The following is a 12,631-nucleotide window of genomic DNA, read 5'->3' as shown; positions in this document are numbered from 1 at the left end:
CAAGATCATCACAAAAACAGAGCAAATGCACATATGTGATAAAGGCTATATAGCCACTTACCTATGCTTAGGCTAGGGATGGCGTCTGAGGGAGTGAATGGTGGCCAGACATTTAAAAGAGGCGCCTGTCACCACGTGAGGGCCATCCCTAGCCTAAGCATGTTATACACATGCTATTTTCCATAGCGTCCTTCTATCTGTCTGCTCCCTCACCTTGCGGCATAGTATCTGACGAAGGCATTGGTATGCTGAAACGTTATACATATTGTCGCATGTGAAACTAAAACTAACATCAATAAATGTACCTAAGCATCAATACCTAAGGCTCCTGTTTACTTTCATTGGATACTCTCTACTGTAAACATAAAAAAGACATGAAGATCTGACTGTATTGGGGAATGTAGTCTGTTGTGCTTTATGTGCAGTCCATCATTGCAAAAACAGAAAAAAGTATACTGTACAGTTTACATATTCGGTGTACAGAGTCCTATTTCCCTGGCATGTGTCAATTATAGCCTGATAATCTGATATGAAAAGAGCCGTATGCATTTGTATTTCTGTAAAAAGGAGGAAATTGTAAATAAAAAAATATTTGGTTTGGTTGCAGAGATATCTGTATTTCAATATAGTAAAAATTGTTTCCATAAAAAGTGGTTTTATATTGCAAAGGTGTTTAAAAATTGACGTGTGACATTCAATCCATATAATAAAGTAATAAAGTTGCCACATTAGTTAAACCACATGATGAACAGTATTAAAAAACATGCAAAAGAACACCAGAATTGCTTTATCACCCCCCCACACACAAGAAAAAAGTAAATCAATAATTTATATATACTGTAATATGGTTGGAAAGAAATATATAGTGAAGTCCAGCTTCTCCAAAAGTGATATTCTTTATTCAAATGAAGAATGCGCAGATAAAATCTATACTCCCAATACAGTGTCTATGCGTTTTGGACCTCTATAGCCGGGTCCTTATTCATGACTAAGCTATATCCCCACTTCCAACCTTTAAATAACACTCTAACACTAATGGTTCTATTAAGAAATATGACACATTCTGCAGAAAACAAGTCCACTGAAAAATAAAACAGTAATGGCTATTGGTATGTGGGAACCTAACAGCAATTTTTTTGTAGGAAATGTGCTAGTATTGTGTAACCCGCAGAATACAGTTAACACGTCCTGCAAAAACAAGTTTCCATGTGGCTACATCAACTGAAAAATAAAAAAGTTATGGCTCTATGAATGGTAATGCAAAAATGCAAAAAAAAAAAAAAGTTGTTAACCTCCTCCCGTCACACTAACGCCGAAAGGCGTCAATGCTGCGGCGCTCCCAGGTCACACTAATGCCGATTGGCGTCATCTCGCGTGAGCCGAGATTTCCTGTGAACGCGCGCTCACAGGATTGCGCAGTTCACAAGTTCATCTGCAGCCTGCCGGCCGCGATCATTGGCTGGCAGGCTGTAGATTTTTGAATCGTCCAATGAAATGGTTATGTCAGACGCTATTTTGAAAATAGCGTCTGATATAACTCCTGCCTGGTTCTCTGGTGGTCCCTTTTGCTTGGATCGACCACCAGAGGATACAGGCAGCTCAGTAAGTAGCACCAAACACCACACTACACATTAGATATTACCCTGTCATTTATTTAACCCCTTATTTAGCTCCTGATCACCCATATTAGACACCCTGATCACCCCCTTATCCACCCCCCTGTCATTGATCACCCCCCCTGTTAGGGTCCCTTATCACCGCCAGGTAGTTAGCTACTTGTTAGGTAGTTAGCGCCCTCCGCACCGCACCGCAGTCACCGATTAGTCGCTGATTAGCGTCATCGCTGTCGCTAATCAGCACTAGTACTATATAGTATCTGTAAGTGATCAATACTGATCACAATCAGATCTATATAAGTACATTAGGGTCACCTTAAGTTCTACAAAAAACGCAGTGTTCGCCCGATCAGGCCTGATCTTGTGCGCACACTTGCGTTCAGTCCGCCCCACCGCAGTGACAGAATTTATTTTTTTCTGATCACTGCAAAAACCGTAAAATCGCTGCGCCGCTATAAAAGATCACTTTTGAGCTTTTTGGATCTTTATTAGCGATCGCAGCTTTACTTCGCAAGCACTCCTTTTTACTAAGCAGGTTTGCTCTTTTTCCTGGGTAGTCTCAGAGGAATACCCCCTAAATTTAGTGAACCCAAAATGTCAAACAAGGGGTATTCCGCTGAAGAGGCCTACAGGATTCTGACCGTGATGGATGAAAGCGATGGGGACGCCTTATCCGCTGAATCCAGGTGTTCAGAATATGAACCTGTAGACAGCAGTGGCACTCTAACGGCTAGTGAGGATGACGAGGTAGAGGTCCCTGCTACGGCCAGACGTACCCGATCCCATGTCAGGGTTCTGCCTACCCTGCATGATGATCCTCATTTGCAGCAGAGTGGTGCTAGCGCTGATCTTGTTTATGGTGCGGCATACACCAGCAGCGCAGCACAGCCTGGACCTTCTACCAGCACTGCCGTAGTCCCTGGTGAAGTGGCGAGCACCAGAAGGGCAGTTCCAGCTGGTACGGTGGCACGTGCAATAACTCCCCCGTCACAGCCACCGCGTTCACAGGTCCGTAGAACCCTTAGTCTCCCAGAGGTGCTGGCAAATCCTAATTGGCAATCCCCTGATTCCGCCGCACCCGTATTGCCCCCTTTCACCGCCCAGTCTGGAGTTCGCGTGGAGACGGCTCATTTAGGATCGGCCCTTCAGTTTTTTGAGCTGTTCTTCACCGCGGATCTCTATGACCTAGTTGTGGCTGAAACCAACCGCTACGCCACACAGTTTATTACCGCCAATCCGGAAAGCTACTATGCCCAGCCTTTCCGGTGGAAACCAGTCACTGTTTCCGAGTTTAAAATTTTTTTGGGCCTTATCCTCAGCATGGGTCTAACAAAAAAAAATGTATTGCGGTCATATTGGTCTAAAGACCCAATACATTTCATGCCCATGTTCTCTGCTGCAATGTCTAGGGCACGTTTTGAGGTCATCATGTGCTTTATGCATTTCGCGGACAATAGCACCTGTCATCTAAGAGGCCACCCTGCTTATGACCGGCTCCACAAAATTCGGCCCCTCATAGACCATTTGTCATCCAGATTTGCAGATGCGTATACCCCTAATCAAAACATCTGCATAGACGAGTCCCTAGTACATTTTACCGGGCGCCTTGGCATAAAACAGTACATCCCCAGCAAGCGCGCCCGGTATGGGGTCAAACTGTATAAGCTCTGTGAAAGGGCCACAGGCTATACATATCGTTTTAGGGTCTATGAGGGAAAAGACTCAAAACTGGAGCCGGTCGGATGTCCTGACTACCTGGGGAGCAGTGGCAAGATTGTCTGGGACTTGGTGTCACCCTTATTCCACAAGGGGTACCACTTATACGTGGACAATTTTTACTCAAGCGTGGCCCTCTTTCGGCACTTACATATAGTCGGAATTCAATGCTGTGGTACCGCGCGACCTTGGCTGCAAAAAAGTGTCACACATCTGGTATTGCCGTACTCAGGGGAAGTTGGGGAATGTGTTTTGGGGTGTCATTTTACATATACCCATGCTAGGTGAGAGAAATATCTTGGTCAAATGCCAACTTTGTATAAAAAAAATTGAAAAGTTGTCTTTTGCCAAGATATTTCTCTCACCCAGCATGGTTATATGTAAAATGACACCCCAAAACACATTCCCCAACTTCTCCTGAGTACGGTGATACCAGATGTGTGACACTTTTTTGCAGCCAAGGTGGGCAAAGGGGCACATATTCCAAAGTGCACCTTTCGGATTTCGCAGGCCATTTTTTACACATTTTGATTGCAAAGTACTTCTCACACATTTGGGCCCCTAAATTGCCAGGGCAGTATAACTACGCCACAAGTGACCCCATTTTGGAAAGAAGACACCCCAAGGTATTCCGTGAGGGGCATGGTGAGTTCCTAGAATGTTTTATTTTTTGTCGCAAGTTAGTGGAATATGAGACTTTGAAAGAAAAAAAAAAAAAGAAAAAAAATCATCATTTTCCGCTAACTTGTGACAAAAAATAAAAAATTCTAGGAACTCGCCGTGCCCCTCACGGAATACCTTGGGGTGTCTTCTTTCCAAAATGGGGTCACTTGTGGCGTAGTTATACTGCCCTGGCAATTTAGGGGCCCAAATGTGTGAGAAGAACTTTGCAATCAAAATGTGTAAAAAATGGCCTGTGAAATCCGAAAGATGCACTTTGGAATATGTGCCCCTTTGGCCACCTTGGCTGCAAAAAAGTGTCACACATCTGGTATCGCAGTACTCAGGAGAAGTTGGGGAATGTGTTTTGGGGTGTCATTTTACATATACCCATGCTGGGTGAGAGAAATATCTTGGTCAAATGCCAACTTTGTATAGAAAAATGGGAAAAGTTGTCTTTTGCCAAGATATTTCTCTCACCCAGCATGGGTATATGTAAAATGACACCCCAAAACACATTCCCCAACTTCTCCTGAGTACGGCGATACCAGATGTGTGACACTTTTTTGCAGCCTAGGTGGGCAAAGGGACCCACATTCCAAAGTGCACCTTTCGGATTTCACCGGTCATTTTTTACAGCTTTTGATTGCAAAGTACTTCTCACACATTTGGGCCCCTAAATTGCCAGGGCAGTATAACTACCCCACAAGTGACCCCATTTTGGAAATAAGACACCCCAAGGTATTCCGTGAGGGGCATGGCGAGTTCCTAGAATTTTTTATTTTTTGTCGCAAGTTAGTGGAATATGAGACATAGTAAGAAAAAAAAAAATTAGCATAAAATGATAAATTTTTTGTTAACTTGTGACAAAAAATAAAAAGTTCTATGAACTCACTATGCCCATCAGCGAGTACCTTAGGGTGTCTACTTTCCGAAATGGGGTCATTTGTGGGGTTTTTCTACTGTTTGGGCATTGTAGAACCTCAGGAATCATGACAGGTGCTCAGAAAGTCAGAGCTGCTTCAAAAAGCGGAAATTCACATTTTTGTACCATAGTTTGTAAACGCTATAACTTTGACCCAAACCATTTTTTTTTTTACCCAAACATTTATTTTTTATCAAAGACATGTAGAACAATAAATTTTGTGAAAAATGGATATATGGATGTTGTTTTTTTTGCAAAATTTTACAACTGAAAGTGAAAAATTTCATTTTTTTGCAAAAAAATCGTTAAATTTCGATTAATAACAAAAAAAGTAAAAATGTCAGCAGCAATGAAATACCACCAAATGAAAGCTCTATTAGTGAGAAGAAAAGGAGGTAAAATTCATTTGGGTGGTAAGTTGCATGACCGAGCAATAAACCGCTAAAGTTGTGGAGTGCCGATTTGTAAAAAAGGGCCTGGTCACTAGGGGGGTATAAACCTGTGGTCCTTAAGTGGTTAATAAAGGGGAGGAGGGTAACAGCAATTAAGTTGTTAGTAGAGGGGAGCATTTTTTCTAATGGGCTATAGATAAAACAGGGCACTACAGTGTATACAGATCAGCTATGTACTATATATGCACCCCCCATGAGGGGTCTTTTTCAACATAAAATCTAATGGCGGGTTTACACAGCCAGACTGTCAGACAGATTATCGGGGGCGAACGTTCCTACCAATGCTCGTTCCCGACAATATGTCCATCTAAAGGAGCAGCCGATCACCCGATGAACGAGCGAAAGACTTGTTCATCGGGTGAAACAGTCGTTCGTGCAGACAAGTAAATTGTTTCTGGGCAGCAGATTGTGCTGTCTAAACCGTGAGCTTCTGCCCCAAAACAATGCAGCTGTATGAGGGCATGAAAATGCAGTGCTTCACCCCACTGAACAAGCAGCTAGTTGTCGGGAAGGAACGTTTCCTTCACTATATTTGGCTACTCCTCGGGCCTTCTAAACCCGCCATAAGACTCATGAGAAGATCAAAACAAGGACAGTACACTACGTGCAGAATTATTAGGCAAATGAGTATTTTGACCACATCATCCTCTTTATGCATGTTGTCTTACTCCAAGCTGTATAGGCTCGAAAGCCTACTACCAATTAAGCATATTAGGTGATGTGCATCTCTGTAATGAGAAGGGGTGTGGTCTAATGACATCAACACCCTATATCAGGTGTGCATAATTATTAGGCAACTTCCTTTCCTTTGGCAAAATGGGTCAAAAGAAGGACTTGACAGGCTCAGAAAAGTCAAAAATAGTGAGATATCTTGCAGAGGGATGCAGCACTCTTAAAATTGCAAAGCTTCTGAAGCGTGATCATCGAACAATCAAGCGTTTCATTCAAAATAGTCAACAGGGTCGCAAGAAGCGTGTGGAAAAACCAAGGCGCAAAATAACTGCCCATGAACTGAGAAAAGTCAAGCGTGCAGCTGCCAAGATGCCACTTGCCACCAGTTTGGCCATATTTCAGAGCTGCAACATCACTGGAGTGCCCAAAAGCACAAGGTGTGCAATACTCAGAGACATGGCCAAGGTAAGAAAGGCTGAAAGACGACCACCACTGAACAAGACACACAAGCTGAAACGTCAAGACTGGGCCAAGAAATATCTCAAGACTGATTTTTCTAAGGTTTTATGGACTGATGAAATGAGAGTGAGTCTTGATGGGCCAGATGGATGGGCCCGTGGCTGGATTGGTAAAGGGCAGAGAGCTCCAGTCCGACTCAGACGCCAGCAAGGTGGAGGTGGAGTACTGGTTTGGGCTGGTATCATCAAAGATGAGCTTGTGGGGCCTTTTCGGGTTGAGGATGGAGTCAAGCTCAACTCCCAGTCCTACTGCCAGTTTCTGGAAGACACCTTCTTCAAGCAGTGGTACAGGAAGAAGTCTGCATCCTTCAAGAAAAACATGATTTTCATGCAGGACAATGCTCCATCACACGCGTCCAAGTACTCCACAGCGTGGCTGGCAAGAAAGGGTATAAAAGAAGAAAATCTAATGACCTGGCCTCCTTGTTCACCTGATCTGAACCCCATTGAGAACCTGTGGTCCATCATCAAATGTGAGATTTACAAGGAGGGAAAACAGTACACGTCTCTGAACAGTGTCTGGGAGGCTGTGGTTGCTGCTGGCACGCAATGTTGATGGTGAACAGATCAAAACACTGACAGAATCCATGGATGGCAGGCTTTTGAGTGTCCTTGCAAAGAAAGGTGGCTATATTGGTCACTGATTTGTTTTTGTTTTGTTTTTGAATGTCAGAAATGTATATTTGTGAATGTTGAGATGTTATATTGGTTTCACTGGTAAAAATAAATAATTGAAATGGGTATATATTTGTTTTTGTTAAGTTGCCTAATAATTATGCACAGTAATAGTCACCTGCACACACAGATATCCCCCTAAAATAGCTAAAACTAAAAACAAACTAAAAACTACTTCCAAAAATATTCAGCTTTGATATTAATTAGTTTTTTGGGTTCATTGAGAACATGGTTGTTGTTCAATAATAAAATTAATCCTCAAAAATACAACTTGCCTAATAATTCTGCACTCCCTGTATAAGTACTGCATTACTTTCACATATCAGCTGTGTCTCTGCAGTCCAATCCAGCACGCAGGATGCTGCCACATTCATTACACCACCCCTAACAGCGTGCCACCATTTAACTGGAAATTACAGTCATTGGTTTCACTGCTGAAAATGGGAGCAGCATCCAGATGTTGAGAAACGCAACTCTGTGATGGTAGGACAGGATACAGTTGGATGCATTGATGATGACTCTGGTGGGTTGGGACCTGGTATCTGGTGCCACCCCCCCAGAAGGTACTGCAATAGTAGATATTAGAGAGAGAGTTCTAGATAGATATTGATAGATGAATATTATAGATTGATAAAGATAAAAAAGTTAAAATGCACAAATGATACCGTAACTGAAGAAGAGATGTGAGCATTCTGAACAAAGACAATAGCGAATTCAGAGGAAAAGACAGAGATAACACGTCACTCCTATGTGAATACAACTCTATAGATAATTCTCAGCCTCTTCATTGGCCTCGGGTCCTGCATTCAGCTTTATTGGAGGCTTGCAATAAATGAAAGCACATAAAATGTACTCATTGCTCAAAGAACTAATAACTGAGCAAACAATCCTGATATCTGATTCACTCTGCAAACCTCACACGCATTTGGTAATGACTTGAAAACCGACTTTTAGAAAAGCAGCCTGCACACAACGATGTCAAGTGTGCGTGATGTTCTCATTTATTCCGTGATTATTCCCCGGAGAATTAGGAAGCATCGCATAGATTTCTCTACCGGTATGTGCTGTGATCAGCATAACACTTAGCCACAGCTCAGTCTGTTTTGTGGAGCTGCTAAGCAGACCTTAGGGCATGTTAAATAATCCATAGTTCATAGACATAGAAGTATTTTTTGATAGTTGTTTATTTGAGAATATTGCCAGATCTGCGCCTACTAATGGACTTCTGGCACATAATGCCTGTGTGACATTTAGGCCTCATGCACGTGTGAGCAATAGCTGTCAATCTCTGATAACACCGCCTCCTTGTGCCAATAGCACTTCACACGGCTGCTGATTTCAATGTAAAAATGACAAGTTTTACTGAATCTTTTCTAATAAAAATATATATATCTGCTCTGCTTCTGCTCTACAACATAGTGCTTTCAGATTCCACATTTTTGGTGACAGATCCTCTTTAAAATGCCCCCAAAAGGTCTTGTATGACTTTATAAACACAAAAGAAGATGAAAAATAATAATTAAAAAAGGAAAACCGCCACTGTCCTTCATAAACTATACATCCCTGTAGCAAAACAACTCTAACAGAAAGGCAACACAATTTGAAAACAAAAAAAAATATTTTTGTTGCACTTTGTGCTATTAAAAAGATTTTAAAAATGGGAAAGGTATTTTCTCAGGTATTAAAAAAACGTATCACTGAAAAAAGACACAAATTATCTAAATAAACAAAAGTTGGATTTTTGAAGCTGCATATACTGACAAAAACGAAAATAAAATGTGCCTGTGAGGAAGGGGAGATAAGGCTACTTTTATATCTGCGCTTTTGTGTGCGTCATGGGAACGCAGTGAAACGGAATGGAATGCATTCTGGTGCGCTCCTTTCCCTTCTGTTCAGTCTTGTCCAATTGATAATGAATGGGGACGAAACTATTGACGGATCTCAATAGCGGAAAGGAAAAGAGTAGATGTGAAAGTAGCCTAAATGGCCTAGTCTTAAAAGCTAGGGACACCTATCGGGGCATTATACTCATTTTGGGCTATAAATCCTTTTTTCAGTTGACCACGCCCACTGCCTTTAAAATGACAGCAATAGACCCCTTGAGATCCCGCGCCTGCGCACCCATTCCATGAAAGCGCGTGCGCACTATGTATCTTCACATAGATGCGCAGGCACGGAATCTAGCGCTGTCAATCTAAAGGCAGGGGGCGTGCACTACAGCAGAGGGGCATCATTATGGAGCACCAGTGGCGTTGCTGGAGTGCTCTCGAACCACATAAGCCCGTCTCCTGGTGCTCGAATACTTCATTTGCATATTTCTAAAAATTCATTTTTCTCCACCACTGACAGCATAAAGAAGAATAGTTTTTGCCAGCGTCCTGAACCCTACCAGGCTACAGTCATGTGAAAAAATTAGGACACCCTTTGAAAGCATGTGGTTTTTTGTAACATTTTTAATAAAAGGTTATTTCATCTCCGTTTCAACAATACAGAGAGATTAAAGTAATCCGACTAAACAAAGAAAACTGAAGAAAAGTCTTTTCAAGATCTTCTGTAAATGTCATTCTACAAAAATGCCTATTCTAACTGAGGAAAAAGATAGGACACCCTTGCCCCTAATAGCGAGTGTTACCTCCTTTGGCTGAAATAACTGCAGTGAGACGGTTCTTGTAGCCATCTACCAGTCTTCGACATCGGTCTGAGGAAATTTTACCCCACTCCTCAATGCAGAACTTTTTCAGCTGTGAGATGTTTGAGGGGTTTCTTGCACGTACAGCCCTTTTCAAGTCACCCCACAGCATCTCAATGGGATTCAAATCTGGACTTTGACTTGGCCATTCCAGGACTCTCCATTTCTTCTTTTTCAGCCAATCTTTGGTTGATTTACTAGTATGTTTTGGGTCATTGTCATGTTGCATGGTCCAGTTCCGCTTCAGCTTTAATTTTCTAACTGATGGTCTCACATGTTCTTCAAGCACCTTCTGATACACAGTAGAAGTCATCGTGGATTCTATGATGGTGAGCTGACCAGGTCCTGCTGCAGCAAAGCAGCCCCAAACCATGACACTTCCACCTCCATGCTTCACAGTTGGTATGAGGTTCTTTTCTTGGAATGCTGTGTTTGGTTTACGCCAAACATGTCCTCTGCTGTTGTGTCCAAATAATTCAATTTTGGACTCATCTGTCCAAAGAACATTATTCCAGAAGTCCTGGTCTTTGTCAACTTTATCTCTGGCAAATGTCAGTCTGGCCTCGATGTTTCTCTTGGAAAGCAAAGGTTTCCTCCTTGCACACCTCCCATGCAAGTTAAACTTGTACAGTCTCTTTCTGATTGTAGAGGCATGTACTTCTACATCAACAGTAGCCAGAGCCTGCTGTAGTTCTCGAGATGACACTTTAGGGTTTTTGGAGACCTCTTTTAGCATCTTGCGGTCTGCTCTTGGGGTGAACTTGCTGGGGCGACCAGTCCTGGGCATGTTGGCAGTTGTTTTGAAAGCCCTCCACTTGTAGACTATCTTCCGGACAGTGGAATGGCTGATTTCAAAATCTTTTGAGATCTTTTTAAATCCCTTCCCAGACTCATAGGCTGCTACAATCTTTTTTCTGAAGTCCTCTGACAGCTCTTTTGCTCTCACCATGGTGCTCACTCTCACTTCAACAGTCAGGAGCACACCAAACTAAATGTCTGAGGTTTAAATAGGGCAAGCCTCATTCAACATGCAGAGTAACGATCTACTAATTATGTGCACCTGGTGTGATATACCTGTGTGAGATCTGAGCCAATTTAAGAGGGAATACATGTGAGGGTGTCCTATCTTTTTCCTCAGTTAGAATAGGCATTTTTGTAGAATGACATTTACAGAAGATCTTGAAAAGACTTTTCTTCAGTTTTCTTTGTTTAGTTGGATTACTTTAATCTCTCTGTATTGTTGAAACGGAGATGAAATAACCTTTTATTAAAAATGTTACAAAAAACCACATGCTTTCAAAGGGTGTCCTAATTTTTTCACATGACTGTATATACCTGGTAGGGTAGCGTTGATCCGGGTGACAGAGCATCTTAGGTAGGTTAGGTAATTGTGATGGCAGGAATGCCTTCAATATTTTGTTCCATTAGTGAGTATATTAGAACATAAATCTAATAACCAGCACAGAATGTAGCTTTTAGCTCATTACTGTATGCAGGTGAAAGCCTTCCTAGCACATACCTATACGACATTAGGAGTGACGTAAATCATACTGGAATGGACTTGCTATTGTTTTGCTATTAGTGAATAACAGTCCCATTCTTTTTGCTTTGCAGGTGGTTTCATCAGTTTCAATGGGTCTTGGAGAGTTCAAGGAATTTTGGCAATGTCCCGTTCATTAGGAGATTATCCCTTGAAAAATCTGAACGTCATCATATCAGACCCTGATATCTTGAGCTTTGACCTCGACAAGCTGCAGCCAGAATTCATGATCCTGGCCTCTGATGGGCTATGGGATGCCTTCAGCAATGAAGAAGCTGTCCGTTTCATTAAGGAACGCCTGGATGAACCTCACTTTGGAGCCAAAAGCATTGTGTTACAGTCCTTCTACAGAGGATGTCCTGATAACATAACAGTCATGGTAGTAAAGTTCAGGAATAGTAGTAGAACAGATGAACAATAAGGTATTTGCTTATTTACAGACGGACTTCAGGCAAACTATTTTATTTTAATTAAGTAGAAAAATGTGAACACATTATTAAGATTGCCCCTTGACTCCATATCCACGTCCTAGACTTTAACATGGACTCATGCAGCTAATGTATCCATTGACTGTAACTTATGAACGCACAGAAAGTATATATTATACCCAACATTGTTCCATTCTTAACAAGCAACTATCTGTATTAAAGGAAAGTGTTACCCTCTAAGGAGGCTTCAAGGCATTGTTTTTGGGTGGAGGTCAGAATATGAATAAAGAACGTATTCACTTTTACAGCCATTTGTCTAATGTATATCCAGGAAGAGTCCTGACAAGCATTGTGAAACAGTAGTAAAGATGTAGTAGTACAACAATAATGGTGTCACCTATAAGTTGCTTTGTCTTGAAGAACAATTTAAAGCTTACCTGCTCAACTGTTTGCCATATCTTCTATGGTGTTTTCTTGTAAAAAGGGAGACTCTATACTTTGCTATTTTAAACATTGGATGATGGACATCTAATAAAAACTCCAGGACATGTATGACAAACTTTGGTGTTTTATCACAAGTGGGTTATTAGGTTTCTACATGTTTCTCTAGGATCAACTGCATAGCATAGCTCTGTCTATACTTCAGCTGATGGGGCATTTTGAAATTTGGCAACCAAACACTGTAACCTCAGATATGATCCATGCATTGATTACCAAGCAAGTGAACAATCGGGGAAGCC

The 12,631-nt window shown here is 41.8% G+C and overlaps 1 protein-coding gene across 1 annotated transcript in view; it reads left to right on the top strand.

Annotated features, from left to right (window-relative positions):
• The window catches only part of PPM1L (protein phosphatase, Mg2+/Mn2+ dependent 1L), a 275,912-nt gene extending 263,636 nt beyond the window's left edge, over nucleotides 1-12,276 (top strand). Inside the window, exon 4 of the mRNA XM_044289619.1 lies at nucleotides 11,538-12,276. Coding sequence (XP_044145554.1) covers nucleotides 11,538-11,884 — 347 coding nt within the window. The 3' untranslated portion in view covers nucleotides 11,885-12,276. The remainder of the gene's footprint in view (nucleotides 1-11,537) is intronic.
• Nucleotides 12,277-12,631: the final 355 nt, after the last annotated feature.

Source organism: Bufo gargarizans, chromosome 4 (assembly GCF_014858855.1).
Source record: "Bufo gargarizans isolate SCDJY-AF-19 chromosome 4, ASM1485885v1, whole genome shotgun sequence".
NCBI lineage: Eukaryota > Metazoa > Chordata > Amphibia > Anura > Bufonidae > Bufo > Bufo gargarizans.
This window is presented reverse-complemented; position numbering and strand designations above follow the sequence as displayed.